This window comes from Protopterus annectens, chromosome 9.part0 (assembly GCF_019279795.1).
Source record: "Protopterus annectens isolate FY-2018-M chromosome 9.part0, PAN1.0, whole genome shotgun sequence".
NCBI lineage: Eukaryota > Metazoa > Chordata > Ceratodontiformes > Protopteridae > Protopterus > Protopterus annectens.
The window spans coordinates 618,355,002-618,373,575 of record NC_056743.1 but is presented as its reverse complement, the minus strand read 5'-3'; the positions used below and the strand labels follow the sequence as shown (position 1 = coordinate 618,373,575).

At 38.4% G+C, this 18,574-nt stretch overlaps 1 protein-coding gene across 2 annotated transcripts in view; it reads left to right on the top strand.

Moving 5' to 3' along the window:
• Positions 1-18,574, top strand: part of LOC122811370 (transmembrane protein 268-like) — a 469,464-nt gene that overhangs the window by 362,153 nt on the left and 88,737 nt on the right. The window contains exon 6 of one of the 2 annotated variants that reach the window (XM_044083168.1): positions 4,304-4,462. The exons of the other annotated variant lie outside the window; for it this stretch is intronic. Within the exon in view, the coding sequence (XP_043939103.1) occupies positions 4,304-4,462 (159 nt within the window). The remainder of the gene's footprint in view (positions 1-4,303; positions 4,463-18,574) is intronic. 2 annotated transcript variants of the gene reach the window in all.

The following is an 18,574-nucleotide window of genomic DNA, read 5'->3' as shown; positions in this document are numbered from 1 at the left end:
TACATGTGCAACAACTTGGTGCTCGTGGGGGTGATGTTGTAAATTCAACAGAGGAGTCTGAAATCAAATGGATTTTTCGACTTGCGGCACACAGGGGTAAGGGTCTCAATGAGAGCGTGCCGCTTAGACCCATTCTTAAACCGAGACCAATAAAATAGAGTATCTGTGTTACTTCATGTTAGTAATCCATTGCTATAAACCCTTTTTACCAGAAGTAGCGTGTTATATTGTTACTGTGCGTTTAAGTTTTAGGTATGCTTGTTGTAGGATATGACGTTTTTATATAAAGAGAGCATTTTTGAATTAATTGTTGTATGTAATGTCTGAAGAAGCGGAATCTCCGCAAAAGTGCTAACGTTTCTGTTTTATTAAAACCACTGTTCGTTTTATTGACTTTGGTTTTATTTACGCAATTGTGACTCTTCAAGATTGATTCAAAGAAGTGATTTTTGTCTCCATCAGCATTGGGACTTTGATATATATATATATATATATGTATATATATATATATATATATATATATATATATATATATATATATATATATATATATATATATATATATATATATATATATATATATATATATATACACTAGGTTTTTATATATATATGTATATATATATATATATATATATATATATATATATATATATATATATACACACTAGGTTTTTATATGTATATATATATATATATATATATATATAGAGAGAGAGAGAGATATATATATATATATATATATATATATATATATATATATATATACTTTAAAACAGTGAGGTACCATAACATCGACTTGCAGAACAGAGACTAAAACCACAAAGCGTTACACTGACAAATGTTCACATCATCGTAAGTTTTCGCTGCGTGTGTAAACACTTGGCCAACAGTACATGAAAAAAATAAACTGATGCAAATAAACCCCACCCAAGTGTGGAGGCTGTGCCCTCCACACCTCCCTAACTAAATATACGAACTCTGAGATCACACTACAGTGGAGAAAAGGGCAAAGTTCACCATATCGGCCAACTGCCTCCTTTCCCGGTGAAAACTTACGTTCATGTGAGTGCTCATTAATGTAAAGTTTCATGGTTTTTGTCCCTATGTTCTGTAAGCTGACATTATGGTAATTTGACATTTTGAAATAGACTCATATATGTCAGATGAAATGTTAAAACAGCCCAGCTCATATTTTCTTCCCTTCATGCTGTTCAAGTAAAGCAATGTTACATGGCATGGTTATGACTTCAGGGCAAGGCAAATTTCTAGAGGTAAAAATGGATCCTGAAGGAAATTTTGCTGGAATGTAGATAGGCTTGTACATGATTATTATGCCTTTTTTCTTTAAGGTTTTAGTAGTTCTGTAAGTAGGTTTGGTGGATGTACAGTTTCCACATACATGCAAATTATGAGTTTATATAACACTAGGTAAAATATATTAGGAAGTAGGAGAAAGAGACTTAGGAGTGTGGTTGTGCTGGCCTGATATCACATTAGTTGTGTTTCTGTCATCACCACCAGAAGCTCATACTTGAAAACTTATGTAGGGAAGCCCAGTTGATGGGAGGGTTTGAAGGAAATTGCCAGTGACTGCTCTCCCTTCCTAGAACATGACTGCATTTTGTTTGTCAAGATGGGAACCATTGGTAGAGAGCAAAGAGGCCTGTGTTGCTAGTTTATATAAGTGGGCTGTATACCCTAGTATGCTTATCAAATAGTGGGTGATACTAGTATTATTATTTAGATCCTCCACCGCTTTAGAAGCATTGCTTCTTTGTTTCCTCCTCTGCTTCTCACTTCCAGTGAATTTACCTACCTATTAGGCGGTGGTAGCAGCTTAGGTGAGATTAGCTAGGCAAAAAGGGAGAGGAGGGGTGAATTGTGTAAATGGCACAAGGGCACAGTGATTTTAATAGTAGACTGAGGAGCACAGAATAGTTATAAAAGCAAAGCAGGGATACTCTCTTTGCTTTTTTTAGGATTAGTTGATGTTGTCGTGTACTAAATGTCAATCATAATCTGTAGTACACTTAAACATACTCTTCCAGTCTGAACTTAAGAATGGGCAAATTCTTGGTTTTGATTTTTTTTGTGCCCTTCTGGTCCCCTTATTCCCCAAAATGATTCAAAAAGTGAGGCAAGACAGGTGAACTTGCTGAATGCTAATGAGGCAAGAAAGCCTACAACTAGGAAATCCTACGTATCCACGTGGAAAATATGCCAGAAAAGGCAGGACCCTAGCTCACTTGTTTGTCTGTGATTCTTCAGTATCATTATGAGCTGTTCTATGTAGGATTACATATACTTTCATTAAGGTTCATCACACCACCATCTCAGCCCATCTGCCATTGGACCCAGCCCTTGCATCATTTGTGGCAGTAAAGCTATTCTTTAAAGGAGTATTACATCTGCCACCTCCACAGAAAAAGAGTGGAGAAATTGTACCTAAGCTCCCTTTGAGCCATCAGGAACACAGAATTATTGATTTGGAAAACTGCTGTGGTTAATTGCCTTCACCTCTGCCAGGACATAGACAGAACTGCAAGATGTAATGTGTAAGAACCTATTATGGTATTTCATAGGAGTAGTATTGGCCTGAAAACCAGTCCATCATTTTTGATTAAAATTTGACAGTCTGTCTGAATCCACTTATATCCAGTACATGTTCTTTCCTACATCACAAAACAAAGGCAAAATAATTCTGCAATCCTTGGATATCCTTAGGCAGCTAAGATATTTGCACATGACCATCAACATCAGAATATCCAAGAATGTGTCTTTTCCAACAAAGAAAGGAGAGACAGATTTTAACAGGACCTAGCTAAAAGGTGAGTATATTTTGTAGTTTTGCTAATCCTCCAAGGTAATCACCTGCTGGGCACAGTTAAGGCTTTCAATACAAGGGACATAGCCACAGCTGTCTTCCTTAAGGGGTTTAGTACTCACTCTGTCATGGGAACAACTATGAGGTGACCCAGTAGTCGGGGACTTGTGGACACACTTAGGCAGTAATCTAGCCTTTGACCATTCCATGTCTGCAGTAGTGAGGAAGTCATTTTATGTTGTGCAACTCTTATAAACAAAGGTAAGGCATCTAGGTTCAAAGATGTCATTGTTCCACCGTATTTGGCATTCATCAGACCTATAACTGAGTACAATGCCTCCTTAGGTATGTACCTAACCAGGCATATCCAACAACTGGATCATCCACAGAGGTTCATCACTAAAAGAATAGAGTGTAACATGTCCTATGCAGACCCCTTCAAGGCCCTATCCTTATATTCTGTCTCCCACAGGATGTTGAGGGGAAATCTATGCATAGCACACAAGGACATTGTCAGACCCCCGCACCCTGATGGACCTGTTGCATATCTGTAAAATAAACATCACAAGAATTACCCATTCTAAAGACTTAAACCTTGTCTATGAATACCAGATGGAGATACAAGCATGTATCTCAGAGACTACCTCTTCTATGGAACAGGCTCCCCGTCTATGTGAAGCAGAGTTCCTCCCTAACCCTATTCAGGTATAACTTGGACATTTTGATGAGGAACAGGAAATTCATCCCTGGTTTGGCACATATGTCTCTAATGGACAAACAGGTGGCCTGTAAAGAGTTAATCTCCCAGGCCCCTCCTTGTAAATATTTCATTTCCCAAGCCCCTGCTTACACTCATCTAGGGTGCCAGAACTTGTCAAGAGATTTGGGATGTATGGCTAACCTTGAAAAGGCCTTTGTGGTTGTTAACTTACTACATACCTATGGACTTGTGAACTTAAGATTTGTACCAGGGGCCTTGAGTTCCTCAAGCAGTAGTTTTATGCTGAGGAAATAAAGCAGTTTATTCTAATCTCAGTGGTAATTATATTTTTGAAGTTGGTATGTTTATAGCACACCACTACATCTCTCTCTTTCTCTCTCTCTCTCTTTCTCTGTCTCTGTCAGTTCAAATTAAAGCATGTGTTTTTTGCTCTCATCTTCCAATGCCAGTGGGTTAAGTATAGCTGCTAACTGAATGTAATGACTGTACAGTGCTATGACTCACAAGAAATGGTGAGAAAAAGTAAGTATCCACTCCATCACCGCAAGTTTTGAATTTCATCATTTAATTATGCATTCCATTGAGTTATTTAACAATCTGACTTAACGTGCACTCCTTAATTTTGTAGTTTTTGGACTGTAATTAAAAATAGATACATTTTTGTCCAGACAGCAGTGTGATTCACAGTAACAAAGAAGTAGTCTCTGCAGTTTCTCAGAACTTAACATTTTTCTGTTTCCTTTTCTCACGTTTAGGTGCTGTATGTGGCAGTCTGGTGTAGCCTGTTCTCCACCGTTCATTCTGTTATCAGCTATCACAACCAGTATTTCTGGCTGTTCTGCTTGATGCTGAGTGCTGGATCTGCCTTTCTTACAGGAATTTTCCTTACGATTGTCTACTATCGCAGCAGGAAGGTATTTATAAGGACTGACTTATTTATAGATAGGCTGCAACTACTACAGGGGATGCATGGGTTAGAATTTGGGGATGCATGGGTTAGAATTTGTACCCAGTTAATTACTATGTAGGTTCCCCTTAGGAGCTAGTCTTGTGTAGACACAACTGATTTGATATTTTACGTAATTTACAAATGTACATATTAATGCAAAGTTGTTGCCTTGTTACATTTCCATCCTTGCTTTACTATATGTGCTTTTGGACAGCAGCAACATTTTTGATGAATTAGCCTGTATTGTCTTAAAAGTTTGCCCCCCCCCCCAAACAAAAAAGTTGTGATAACATGATCAGCATCATACTTCCTGCTAGACCCATGTTTCTTTCTTCTAATATTATTTTATTTACTATTTTGCTTTTATTTACTAGGTTTATCTGACTGGATTTAATGGAAAAAAACATCTTTTAAGCAGTGGCCCAGGGAGAAAAGCTCCAACATATTGCAAACATTTTTAAACAGGAATTATACAATGACTGGCCATTAATATTCCAAAACGAGCACGCTGATTGGTCAGCCCAATCAGCATGCCCATTGTAAATCCGAGCATATACCAATGGAAAAAGTTCTGGTCGCCTGGACATTTTTCCCTTGGTTTAAACTGTAACGTTTAACTTTTTTTTACAAAATAAATAAATAAATAAAATCTGAAATCTGGACTGTGGGTATAGCAGAGACACAAGACGGAGAAAATACTAGGAAAATCGGGTACATTATTCAAAACTAAAGACACGTATCTGATTTTCCTTGTATTTCCTCCATTCTGTCTCTCTCCTACCCCTAAACTGTCTGAAACATTTTTTTTTATTTTCTTTAAAAAAGAAAAATGGAGCAATGGAGACCTTCTTTTCTCCGTTGCTTCCTTTTCAAAGCACTGATATACTGGGTATGCTTGGGAACGAGAGACAAAAAAGGCAACAGGATATGTACCAGCAGTGGAAGGAGAGCACAGCACCATTATACAAAGACATTATTTAAGAAAAGTAAGTATTTTTTTCTTAAATACTGTAATTTATTAACAGCAATAACCAACTCCGTGGTGTGGTATATTAAAATCTACTCATAGTTGGCTTTATTTAATCACTCAGGCTTCGCCCTCGTGATTAAATTACACCAACCATGGGTAAATCTTATTATACAACTACCCCCCCCCCATTAATATTCCAAAATGTGCATGCTGATTGGTCAGCGTGCACGTTGTAAATCAGAGTTATAGTAATGGAAAAAGGTCGCCTGGACTTTTCTATTAGTATAACTTTTTCTTACAGCAACAGAGAACACAAGATCTCCATTGCTTTTTACACACTGTCTCGCTATGTTAAACAAGTTTAACATAGCGAGACAGCTTTAAAAAAAGTAACAGATCTTCCTATCTCCGTTGCTTTTTTTAAAGGTGTCTCGCTATGTTAAATGGGTTTAACATAGCGAGACAGTGTGTAAAAAGCAACAGAGATCTTGCTTTCTCCATTGCATTTTTCAAAAATGTCTCGCTATGTTAAATGGGTTTAACATAGCAAGACAGCTTTAAAAAAAGCAACGGAGATTCTCTTAAACAAATGGAGTATAATGCAAGTTCATATATATATATATATATATATATATATATATATATATATATATATATATTTTTTTTTTTTTATTTATTTCCAGTTTGATAACCGGGGAAGTCCACTGGGCCCGAAAGCCCGTTTTCAGTGGAGGCCCGGGGAGAAAAGCTCCATATTACAAACACATTGCACACTTAAAGCTGCATATTCCTAAACACATTGCACACTAAAACAATTTACAAACAAGTAAAAATAACATTTTATACACTTGTATTGTTAGCATAGAAGAAAAAATATATACATAGATATGAAATGCAAATAAAGTAAATCTGAGGAGAAGTGTAGGAAAAAGGAGAAGAGATGCCAGGAGGAGGATAAAAAAGAACAGTTAGACAAAGATTCATTTTATGTTTGTGGTGAAAGATGCATCTTATGGAAAAGGTAAAAGATACAGTTGCAAGAATAGGCATGTAGGCAGTGGGGAGGTGAAGATATAAAAGGAAATTACATAGAATTTATACAGGGGGGAAAAGAAGATAAAGAAAAAAAAAAAAAATATATATATATATATATATATATATATATATATATATATATATATATATATACACACATATATGGGATCCGTACAGATCCCCGAAGTCAAAATCACCAAAACTAATTTTGGTTTGGCATACTTGTGCGAAAGTGCTTTTCACCGAAGAAGCACTTCACGTAAGTATGCCTGTTTGCGAGACCACACTATAGTGTGGATAAGGGAACATTCCCTTTTCGTCACTGTAGTGCGGTCTCGGAGTGAGAATATTAAAGTAGGGAGGGTGTGGGGGGCACAGGGGGGGCGAAGCCCCGTGCAAAAACGTAGATTTCTTTTTTTTTTTTTTTTTTTTTTTAACATATATTAACGAAAGTGCTTTTTTGGTGAAAGCACTTTCATTAATATATGTTCAGTGATTATGGATTCGGGACTTTGCACATTTGTGCACAAGTCCTAGATCCATACATACACATATATATATATATATATATATATATATATATATATATATATATATATATGTGTGTGTGTGTGGCTAACATAAGGTTTATATTAGAAATGTAGCAGTTGAGGTAAAGTGTGTCTTAAAACTGTGTGTGTGGCTGTGAGATGCTGGTAAAACTATTCAGGTATTGGTGAAGACTGGTTGTGGGGCATAACAGTCTAATAGCAGATAAATCATCTGATAATATGGCAAGCTGAAGAGAACAGCAGCTTTTATCCTGGAGATATACAGGAGCAGATCCATTGATCTGATAGGCAGAAGGTTTAGTTGTGATTAATTTACATTCTCAAAGGATGTAAGTGGTATTGGGATATGGTTCCATAGTTTGGCAACACTATTTGAATATAGAGTTCACCTGAAATATTAGCTGATGTGGTTGCAGTGGTTAGTGATTTTTCTCTTGATCATAAAATTATTTTGGGGGAGTAGTGTTGTATTAACTTGCCAGGTTCTAGGCAATTGTTTTGCTTACAAAGACGTCTCTGTATTGTAGTTAGCTGAGAAAATGCTAGGTGATGTGACAGTTCTAACCAGTTGAATTCTCAGAGCGTTAGGCAGTGGTGTGTTCTGTTGTTGTGGTTTGCTGCAATTTCGGCTATTGTGTTGTAACATGGCTCAAGTTTGGACAGTTGTGAGACATGAGGGTTAGTGAATATTGAGACAGCATAGAGGAGAGATGACAAAGAAAGTAAAGGCTATACATGGACTATGTTAGTAAGGTAAGTTTTTAATCTATATAATGTACCTAGTTTTTGATTTTTTTTTGTGTGTGACAGTGGTGATCAAATTTAAACTAGTCATCTATGATGACACCTAGTAATTTTGTATCACTTACTCGTTCTATCATGATGATGTTGGCAGAAACAATAGTGAATAGTGTTGTTTTGGTAAAGAAGCATACTTGGAGAAAGACCAGTCATTTTACATTTTTTTAGGGTTTAGTAGTTGTGAATTATTTAGCCCTGTTTTCATCGATGAGGATTGTTGTGCAAGGTCTTAAGTTTAGAGAAAGGTTTACCAGAACAGATTAGAGTCAAGTCAACAAAGTACTTAATTAGGGTAGCATTTTTGTAGCTATGTAGAGATAGAGTGAAGCCTAGTATAAAGCCTTGTGGGACACCAACATTTAATGAAAAGATGGTGGAAAAATAATTTTTCTATTTCACTGTTTTTACTGTGTTTGAGAGGTAGATTATCGAACCGTTGCATTGAGGAGTTGGTGAATCTTTAATTTAAATGTTTCTGGTGAGAGACAATATCAAAAGCGTTTGATACTTCTAGGAAAACTGGGTTTCCAACATTTCTGTGGGCGTTGACAGTATTAACAACATTTAGCAAAGCAGCAGTTGTGCTGTGATGATGATAATTATTTTTAGACTCCTTTCTAAAATATTTTTGTGTTTCCTGGGGTTTTTTTTACCCTTAGGATCAGTAATGCTCAAAATGTGTTACTTTAATCAAATAGGAATTCTTGCTGCCTTTTGACTGGTAGGATGACCATGGATTCTGGGTGAACATAAAGTACATCAGTAACAATCTCCTGTAGCTGAATGCATTAGCCAGAAAAGAAGAAGAACAAAATGTTTTCTGAAGTATTGAAATGACACTCAAGTTTTGAAATGTGCTCATTATTTAATCCAGTGAAAGAACCCATTAGAGGCATCTGACCGGCATGACAACCCGGCTTCTCTAGCATCTATAACCCTCCAGCCCTGCAACGCAGTGTCTCTTCTGAAGCATGAGGGAACATAAAGTCAGCCAGCCATTGTTCTCATAGAATTTATCTGAAAGTAGGAGTGGATATTCCTCAAAATACAGACGGTGGGAGCCCTTATGGTCACCATAACATTTTAGGAGCATTAGTTCCACCTCACAGCTATTGTAAACCAGAATACTCTGATCTGCAGTGCAGTGATTATAGGCTATGATGCTTGGATTCTGTCATGTAGTTTTTATAACCCAGGATGCAGTGATACCACAATGTAGTGATCATAGCACAAGATCCATGGATCCCAAAATGCAATGATCATAGTCATATGCATGACTCTCTCAGTGATGGTCATAGCCCAGGATGCATGGATCCTGAGTGCAGCAGTCACAGCACAGGTTGCATGAATCTTGTCACAGAGCCATTATAGATCAGGAAGAAAGGGCCCATTATGTCACCATCCTAGGTCAGCCTAGTTAGATTTAAGCACATAGCCATTGTAGTCCATGAGTTTAATGTTGGTCCCATTCTGTAGCTGTCATAGCTTGGATGTTTGGGTCTTGAAGGTAACAATCATTGCCCAGGTTGTATGGGTCTCACCTTGCATAGCCCATCATTCCCCATACTGCATATACCCCACCATCTAACCATCATTGCCTGGGTTATATGGGTCCAACCATGTGCCCATCATGCCCCAGACTTGCATATACACCACCATATAGCCATCATTGCCTGGATTATGTGGGTCCCACCATGCACCCATAATTTCCCAGACTGCATAAACTCTACTATGTATCCATCATTACCTGGAATACATGGGTCCAACCATACAGTCATAATTTCCCAGACTGCACATCTCTCATCATGCAGCCATCATTGTCCACACCACATGGTTCTCACCTTGCATCCATTACTGCTCAGTTTGTATAATTCCTATGATGCAGCTGTCTGTGCCCAGACTGCATAGTTGCTTCCCATGAAGCCATCATTACACAATCTACAAGGAATGCACCATGCATTTTTATTGTACACATTGCATGGATCCCACCATTCAGCTGCCATTGACCAGCCAAAGTGATTCTTAACATATGCAAGCACAGACCAGTCTACACGGATCCATGTAATTGTTAATATAGTCAAGGCTGTGTTGACTTCCACCTCTACCACTGTAACCTAAACTGTGTGGAATCCTTTGTTCGTCTGTTATAGTCCAAGCTGTATAGGTGTTAGGATCCATTGTAACACACAGTATGCAGGTCCCAGATTGCAGCTGTTATAATATAATAGTAGGAAATACAAGACAATTGAGTCACGAGCAATTATGTTTTGCCAATAAACACCCTAATTGTACTCCCTTCTCAAGAAGGAGCCAACTTTCTAAGATGGCTGCACACTGATCAGTTTATCTTCAGCTGTCCCAGTGTAAAAAAAGAAACTGAAAGACAAAGGCCAGGAATGGTCACTTTTTGTAAATTCAGTTACTAGCTACTAAGTACACTGTCTGGATGCCAGCAAAGAAGAAACTAAGACTGCCAGAAAGAAAATCAACTAGAAAAGGTGAAAAGAAAATGTTGACTGGAAGAATCCTGCAGCTTTTTAACAAAAAGCAGTTCAAGCTCCAGCTTTGGTTCAAGACACTGCTTCCAGTAACCTAGAGGAAAAAATAAATCAAATGTGCTCAGAGGTGATTAAAATAAATTTCGTACTGACAGAGTATATCAACTCAAATAACAAAAGGCTTGAAAAAATGGAAGAAACTTTAAACCAATATTCAGATGAGCTAATATAATTCCAAAAATCAAAGGTCAAAATGAAGAAAAGGCAGTCTGAGTATGAGACTGCTCAAGAAAAGATGTTTCAAAAAATGGTATAATTAGTGGACACAACATGTAGGGAAAATCTGAGATTCTTTGCTGTACCAGAGAAACTAGAAGGAACAGAGTTATTAACTTTAAGGCACAAATAAACAACTGGACTGGTATTCCCCTGCAGAAACTGTTAATTGAAAAGGCACACCATGTGTATGATGCAAACTGGGCCATTAGAAAACAGCCAGGACTTGTATTAGTAAAGATGGAAACCTACCAGTAGAAAGAGTTGATCCTGACAAAACTGTGGCAAAGCGGCAAAGTATTAAAAGTTGGAGACAAGAGTTTTTATAAAAAATTATTATTCACTACATATTAGGCAGAAGAAAAACAAATTTATTCCAGCAATCTGAGAATGTTAAGAGGCATATGTAGGATTCAAGCTGCTGTTTCCATCTGTCTTCAGAATATTTTTTTTCTGGAGGATCAGTCATTTTTGAGACAGAGCAGGGTAAGAAGGAAATATAAATGTTTGTCCAACAAAAAGTGAGTCATCAAGCAGAAAAGGACTCTTCTCATTCTCCTGATAATAAAGCACATGAAGAGACTTTGCCAGTGAAAACTTGGCCATTGTTCCAAGGGAAAAAAATGTGAGAGAAAATTGACTGGAAAAATTGAGAGTACCTGGGAACTGAACCGGAGTCTGGAGTTGGGAGACAGAGATAAACAAGATGACCTACAACTTGGAAATTAGTGAATAAATGTGAGACTGCAAAGTATCAATCACATTTGTGAAATGACTGTATAAGAAAAAATGGAAAGGGTAGACTTTTGATGACTTAAACTTGTGAGGAAATGAAAGACATTTGCCTCACTTCATCTCATTAATGTTTGGAAGGACTTTAAACTGCGGTGGTGGTGCTGCGGTAACATTGTCACCTCACAGTAAGACGTTGTCCTGTTTGATTCTCAGCTAGAGTGTCTTCTGTGTGGAGACATGCGTGAATGGGCATACCTTCGTTGAAGGTTGTGCATCAGGGCCGGTAACTCGGCACGTAAAAATCTACTGCCAATCATTAGTGGACCGGAGTTCCGCTGTGGTGACCCCTAACCGGGAAAAGCCAAAAGTCACAACAACAACAACACAACAAATGTTTGGAAGGACTCTGAGGGGAGGGGAAGGAGGAAAAAGGGTAAAGTAAAACAATTTCTGTTCTCAACACTATTTCTGTGAAACTTTTACATAATATAAATTACTTGTAATATAGTAATCATTTTAGTTGTTTTTGTAGAGATGTGATAAAGATACTAAAGTAAACAAATTCATTTTCTTTCTTTTTTTTAATATTTATTATTTATGTATTTTACATTTGTTAACCGGGGTTGCCTTACTTAGCCGAAAATGCCCTTTTTCAGCAGAGGCCCGGGGAGAAAAGCTCCACATAGAAAAATTACAGATACATTTAGATATTAGACATGATCAGTATACAGACAAATTACAACAGGCATGTTTTTACAGTGGTATGTAGCACATAGTTACAGTGGAGAGAACAAACAAGAAAAATATTAATTTAAAAATAAAGGTAATTAATAGATTTGTGGTGTACAGCTGAAATTTGGAACATAGATAGAATACATACATAGTACAGAGGTGCGGTACATGCATTGTTCATTAGCCAGTGTTTGTGAATAAGAGTGAAAACTATTATCATGTACTCTAGGTTTAGTATGTGTACCTTATCCACTTTCACTAGCCTGGGGAGCAATCATGGCACTGCCAACTTTACTTGAGATGTTGCCTAATGAGGTTTTTTAAAGGAGGCTTTGGACGATGTGTTTTGTATGCTAGTGGGGAGACTTCCATTTTTTAGCCACTGAACTACTATATAGTGCGTCTCCAAAGCTATTGTAGCTGTTGGTGACTTCTAGTAGTAGTTTGCTTGATGATCTAAGAGGCTTTTTGACTGAGTGATGTTGTACCAGGTTTTTGAGGGCAGGACACTTATTGGGGAGGTAATAGAATGACAGAGGCAGAGCTGATTGTAGGTTAGGAGGTTGGGCAGTTCAAGCCATTGGAGCTGTCTCAAAACAGTACAGTGATGAGTTTTATATGAGCAATTTGCAGCAAAGTGGGCAATTCTGTTATAGCAGGCTTCCATTTTGCTCAGCTCAGTTTTGTTGAGATTAGTCAGAATGTGAGATGCCTAGAGTAGGGTGGATAGAAGTTGGGAGCACGCAGTGTCTGATCTTATGTTGTTGGTAAGAAATGTTTGATATGGTAGAATGTTCCCAGTTTGGCATGTACTTTTTTAATAGTGAAGTTGAAATGACTATCAGATTTTAGGTGGGAGTCCATGGTTATTCCCAATAGCTTAGCCTGTGCCACTGAAGCAATTGGATTAGCATTTGTGGAATAGATAGTGAATTGACTGTTAGTGTTTTTGTTAGAACTGGGTATAATCATAAGCTGAGTTTTCTTTGGATTGAGGGTAAGTTGGGCTTTTGTAAGGTAGTTTTCAGCATCAGAGAATGCTAGTTGAGTTGTTTGCAGGAGAGTGGGAGTGCTTTATTAAGTATTCAGTATTAAAATGTCTTATAGTACTAAGAAATGTAGGCATTACAATGCAAAAACAGAAAAAAGGATAGACAAAAGCATGTTTAAGTTAATAAACTGAAATTTTGGGATGCTGAGGTGGAGAATAGGGTGCAAAAGTATGCAGATCATCGTATATGCAAGCTGATATGTTTTCTCTTACTTTTGCATAGGTGAATGTCTACAGCCAGACCCTTGGCATAAGCTAATATGTTTTTAAGTGGAAAAAAGTAAATAAAAGAACATTAAATATAATAAAACATTTTCCTTTAGAAATATTTCAACTCGTCTTTAGAAGCCTGCAGTTGAGGACTACAGTTTTTCTCTTATGTTTCCATGGAGACATGCTGATTATAGGGCAACCAAAAAAAAACAAAGCACTGTTTCTTCAGTGCTAAAAGTTAATGTTTTCTGAAATCAGGCTAATTGTTTTTCACATTTGAGAGGGAAATAAAAAACGGACGCCAACTAGTATAAGCAGAAGCACAGACATTAATGTGTCTTGGTATGGAAAACTTCAAATTTAGGTTGACTAAGGACTGTGGGTTCAGCTATTTTGGAACAGTTTCTCCTATTAGGATGGTTAAACTTCATTATTTGAAGATGTACTTAATTTTGTGTGTGTATTAAGTTAATAGGTTATGGGTTGTTTCTGGAGTGTGTTTTTATGAGGATTTTCATTAAAACAAAAAGTCTTATAAAATGTGGCATAAGTTCCAGCATTGATAAGAAAAAACTATATAAAGGATCAACCTACATATATCACAAAAGCTGCAAATAGACATTTAAAAAAGCTGTTTTATGTAATAGGTGGGATTAATAACTTATCATAATGGTGACACTTTCCATATTATCTTGGAATGTGAATGGTGCCACAGGTACAGACAAAAAGGAAACAATATTTAATTATATTAAGAAATGCAGAGTGCAAATATGCCACAGAAGACAAATTTGAAAAGCTGCATATGTGAATTTCATAAAGAAAGGATTTAGGGGTGGATATTCAGCAGAATATCAGGGACAAAGGAAAATAGGTGTACTTGTATTAATTGCTAGCGAAGCTCCAATGGTGATAGCATTTGGGAAAAAAATGATAATAATCTCAGATTTCTGGTACTAAGGGGCTACTAGCAAGGGATGAGGATTATGCTGGCATGTATTTAAATTCCACCTAAAACTGATATGGAGCTTAAAACAACTGGGGAGAAATCATCTTTCAGTGGGGAATATTTCTTATAGGCATGGACTGGAATTTGATTTGAAGCAATGAGGATGCATCTGGGGTTCCTAGAGGGGAAAATGTAATAGGGGTAAATTTCTGAAGAAGTTCATGAAAATATTTGGTATGGAAGACATGAATTCAGTAGTAGGAACTCTGACAGAATTGCCATATTATTCCCCAAGGTATAGTAACTGGACTAGACATAAATTATATTTCACAGGAACATGTGTATTTAATTTAGAACTTTGACACATCCAATGACTATTTCAGATCATGCACCAATAATTACTAAGATAAAAATGCAGGGTAATGAAGTAACGGTGAGACACTGGTGCTCCCCTCATACCTGTTAAAAAGAGATGAATTTAAGGAATGGTTAGTAGACATTATTCAGGAGTTACTTATTCAGGAGTTACTGGGGAGATAGAAAGTACTTAAGAAGTTATAGATACTGAGTGGGATAAAATGAAAGTGGAGTTTAAAAATAGGGTAAAAGTAAAAGAAAATGAGGTATGGTCAAGAAGCAATAAGAATTACTTAGAGGGAATGACAAAGGTTGAAGTATTACAAAATAATGGGATTATCGCAGATTAAGAAGAGATGTAATTGAGAGTGCTAGAGGGAAAAATAATGGGGTACCTGGATAATATGCGTGAGTTTAGAAAGATTGCTGTTAAGCAACGTTTTTTCTTTTTGGTATTAACTACAGAGTGTAAAAACTTTGGCACAACGACTTCGGCAACAGAAAGTAGAAGGGGTTGTTCTGAAAACTTAGCCTATAACAAGAAAAATAACCAGAGATCCTGAAGTGGCCAGACCAGATGTCTTAATGATTAAGGTATTCGCTTCCCATGCACAAGGTGCAAGGTTTGATCCTGACCTCCGACCAATGCCTGTTAGGAGTTTGCATGTTCTCCCTGTGTCTCCATGGGGTTTCTGGGTCTATATTGCAACATTGAATGCTTAAAACAGCGTACGATGTTACATCAACACATTTTCAGAGACCGCTGAAAATGTCAAATCCGAAAAACAGCGATTTCTTTCCTAGGGAAAGAAATCACTGTTCCAACCCCCACAAAAAAAAACACATTACACACTTCCAAACACATACCCGATCCTAATTATACCCCCCAAAAACCAGTAAACAACTAAATACACATATGCACATAACCCAAACATATATTTAACGAAAAAAAACCAATAAACATTTTAAACCATATGCACTTACCTTAACCCGCACCCTAACCCTAAGGTCAGTAACTCTCGCACATTCACATAAACAGCTCCAAACACATACACACTTACCTTAACCCTAACTCTACCCCCCCCAAAACAAAAGTAAACAACTGAAAACACATACACATGGAACTCAACCATACATTTAACATAAAATATACAACAGTAAACACTTTCATACATATGCACTTACCTTAACCCGCACCCTAACCCTAAGGTCAGTAACTTAACCCGCACCCTAAACCTAAGGTCAGTAACTGTTGCACAATTATGCTCTGGAGCTATACCAGACAAGGAACCACACTACACTTCAGAACACAGCAAAACAACAAAGCGGTCAAGTGACTTCTTTCCCAGGGAAAAATTTCGCTGAACAGCTGCTTCGCTGTTTTGCCTGTTCGCTCTACATGTGTTGACGAAAACGCATTCGACATGATGCGTTTTCGTTGAACTCATAGGAACCCGGGGTTTTTTCCATGTCTGAAAAACATGCTGCTTCCATCTCAAACTTGCCAATGAATGGAGCTGTGGGCAGCAGCACAGACTCTACATGGTGCCCTATAGGGGGAAGAGTTGTACAGACCAATTGCTTTGGGCATCTACTGTGGTGAGCAGTATCCTCAAGATAGGAGAACATGGATCACAGACTGCATGCCGTGGCAGGATTAGCCACTTGACAGTGTAAACTATGGCTCTAGGTGATTCGGTCATGTTGTCGCCAAAAATGGGCATGGGTAGTTACCGGTGATAAGTGGATTGAGGACCCGGCTTACTCTGACCCACACCAGGGACCCTTGCTTATAATGGGAAAGGTATATGTGCCCCTATTGGCTAGTGTGCACCCACCATAAAGTCCAGCAGCCCTGGGTCAATAAGCTACTGGCTGGCCGGTGTCTAGTTGCCCAGACTGGGTTACCTGGGATAGCTCTGTTGAGCGAAAGCTGGACGTAAAACCAACCAACCTTCCAAACATAAACTGAGAATTGCTACGCTTAATGTAGGTTCACTGACTGTCAGGACGCAGCTTGGAAGTGGATGACATGATGTTACAGAAAAGGCTGGACATCCTATGTATACAAGAGATGAGATGGAAGGGCAGTGCAGCAAAGCCACGTGGCTTGGGATCCAGAGTCTACTACTCAAGCAGAGGGCAGGCTAGAAATGGTGTAGGAATTGCAACCAACCAACCTGCCAAACATAAACTGAGAATTGCTACGTTTAATGTAGGTTCACTGACAGGACGCAGCTTGGGAAGTGGATGACATGATGTTACAGAAGAGGCCGGACATCCTATGTATACAAGAGACAAGACAAGATGGAAGGGTAGTGCAGCAAAGCCACGTGGCTTGGGATCCAGAGTCTACTACTCAGGCGGAGGGTAGGCTAGAAATGGTGTAGGAATTGTGGTGAGAGAGAGAGAGAGGATTCAGAAGGCAGTAAGGAATATCAGAATTAATGACAGACTCATGGCAGTCAGACTCCAGTGTAATGATAGGGCAGTATTCATAAACTCAGCCTATGCTCCACAGCAGGGTTGTGATAGTGAGGAAAAGAGTGCATTCAGACAGCAGTTGCAGGATCTACTAGATAAAGCAGGAGAACATGAATTGGTGTTGATAATGGGTGACTTGAACGCACATATCTGGAGAGATAGAACAGGATATGAGGACTGCCTGGGTCCACATGGGTGGGGCAACAGGAATAAAGAAGGAGAAGCCATTCTAGACTTCTGTCTGGCAAATGGCTTGATAGTAGCCAACACATTTCAGAAAGAGAGACAGTCACAAGATTACATACAAGAGTAGTCAACATGCAACTCAGGTAGACTTCCTCCTAGTAAGGAAAAGGCACTGGGGTAGAATCCATGATTGCAAAGTCATCCCCAGTGAAACAGTCAGCCCACAGCATAAACCACTAGTTGCCACAATCAGCTGCAAGCAGTGGTCAGAGACACTAAGATCAACAGTGACCAGGCTGAAAACCTGGAAGTTGACTGGAGAGAAAGTACAACAGTTAAAGGAATTACTCAGGGCTCTAGCACCCCAAGCAGAAGAGGAAATAGGTAGAGTTGAAAAACAATGGCAGCACCTAAAAAACAGCATGTCTTAGGACTACAGAAAAGATATTTGGCCGAGCCAGGTATGGAAATAAGGTACACAAGGAAAGCTGGTGTTGGAATGCAGAAGTTCAGGAAGTCATCAAAAGAAAGGAGAAGTGCAGGAAGAAGTGGGAGATAGAAAAGACTGACCAGGCTAGGAAGGATTACTGGTTGGCTAACAAAGAATCTAAGAAAGAAGTTGCAGTAGCAAAGAATTGGACATCAGAGGCACTGTACCAACTTCTGGAAAGTGACTCAGTAAGGGGCACAAAAACTATATCAGGTTGCAAGGCAAAGACAGAAAGATAAAGAAGATAGTCAGAGCCCCTGCATATGGGATGCCAGCAACAACCTGCTCACCAGTCCAGAGGGCAAGGGTCCCTGGTGTGGGTCAGATGGAAGGGGTATTTCCAGCAGGTACTGAATGAAGAAAACCCCACATAAGCTGTACTGCCCCAGAAACAGCCTACGATGAGAGAAGAAGAGGAGCCCACCCGAGAAGTAGTAAGAAAAGCACTAAGGAAGATGAAGTCAGGGAAAGCAGCAGGCTCACATGAGGTCACAGCAGATATGATAAAAATGCTGGTGAGATAGGGGAGAAGTGGCTCCTGAGGATACTAATAGCAGTGTGTAGAGAAAGGTGTATCCCAGATGACTGGAGAATAAGCCTACTCGTGCCAGTGTACAAGAACAAAGGGGACATCTCCAACTGTGGGCATCAAACTCCTATCACATTGCATGAAAGTTGTGGAGAAGGTGATTGATAAACGGATAAGCAGAGTAGTAGAATGTAAGATGGGAGATGAGCAGTTTGAATTCAGA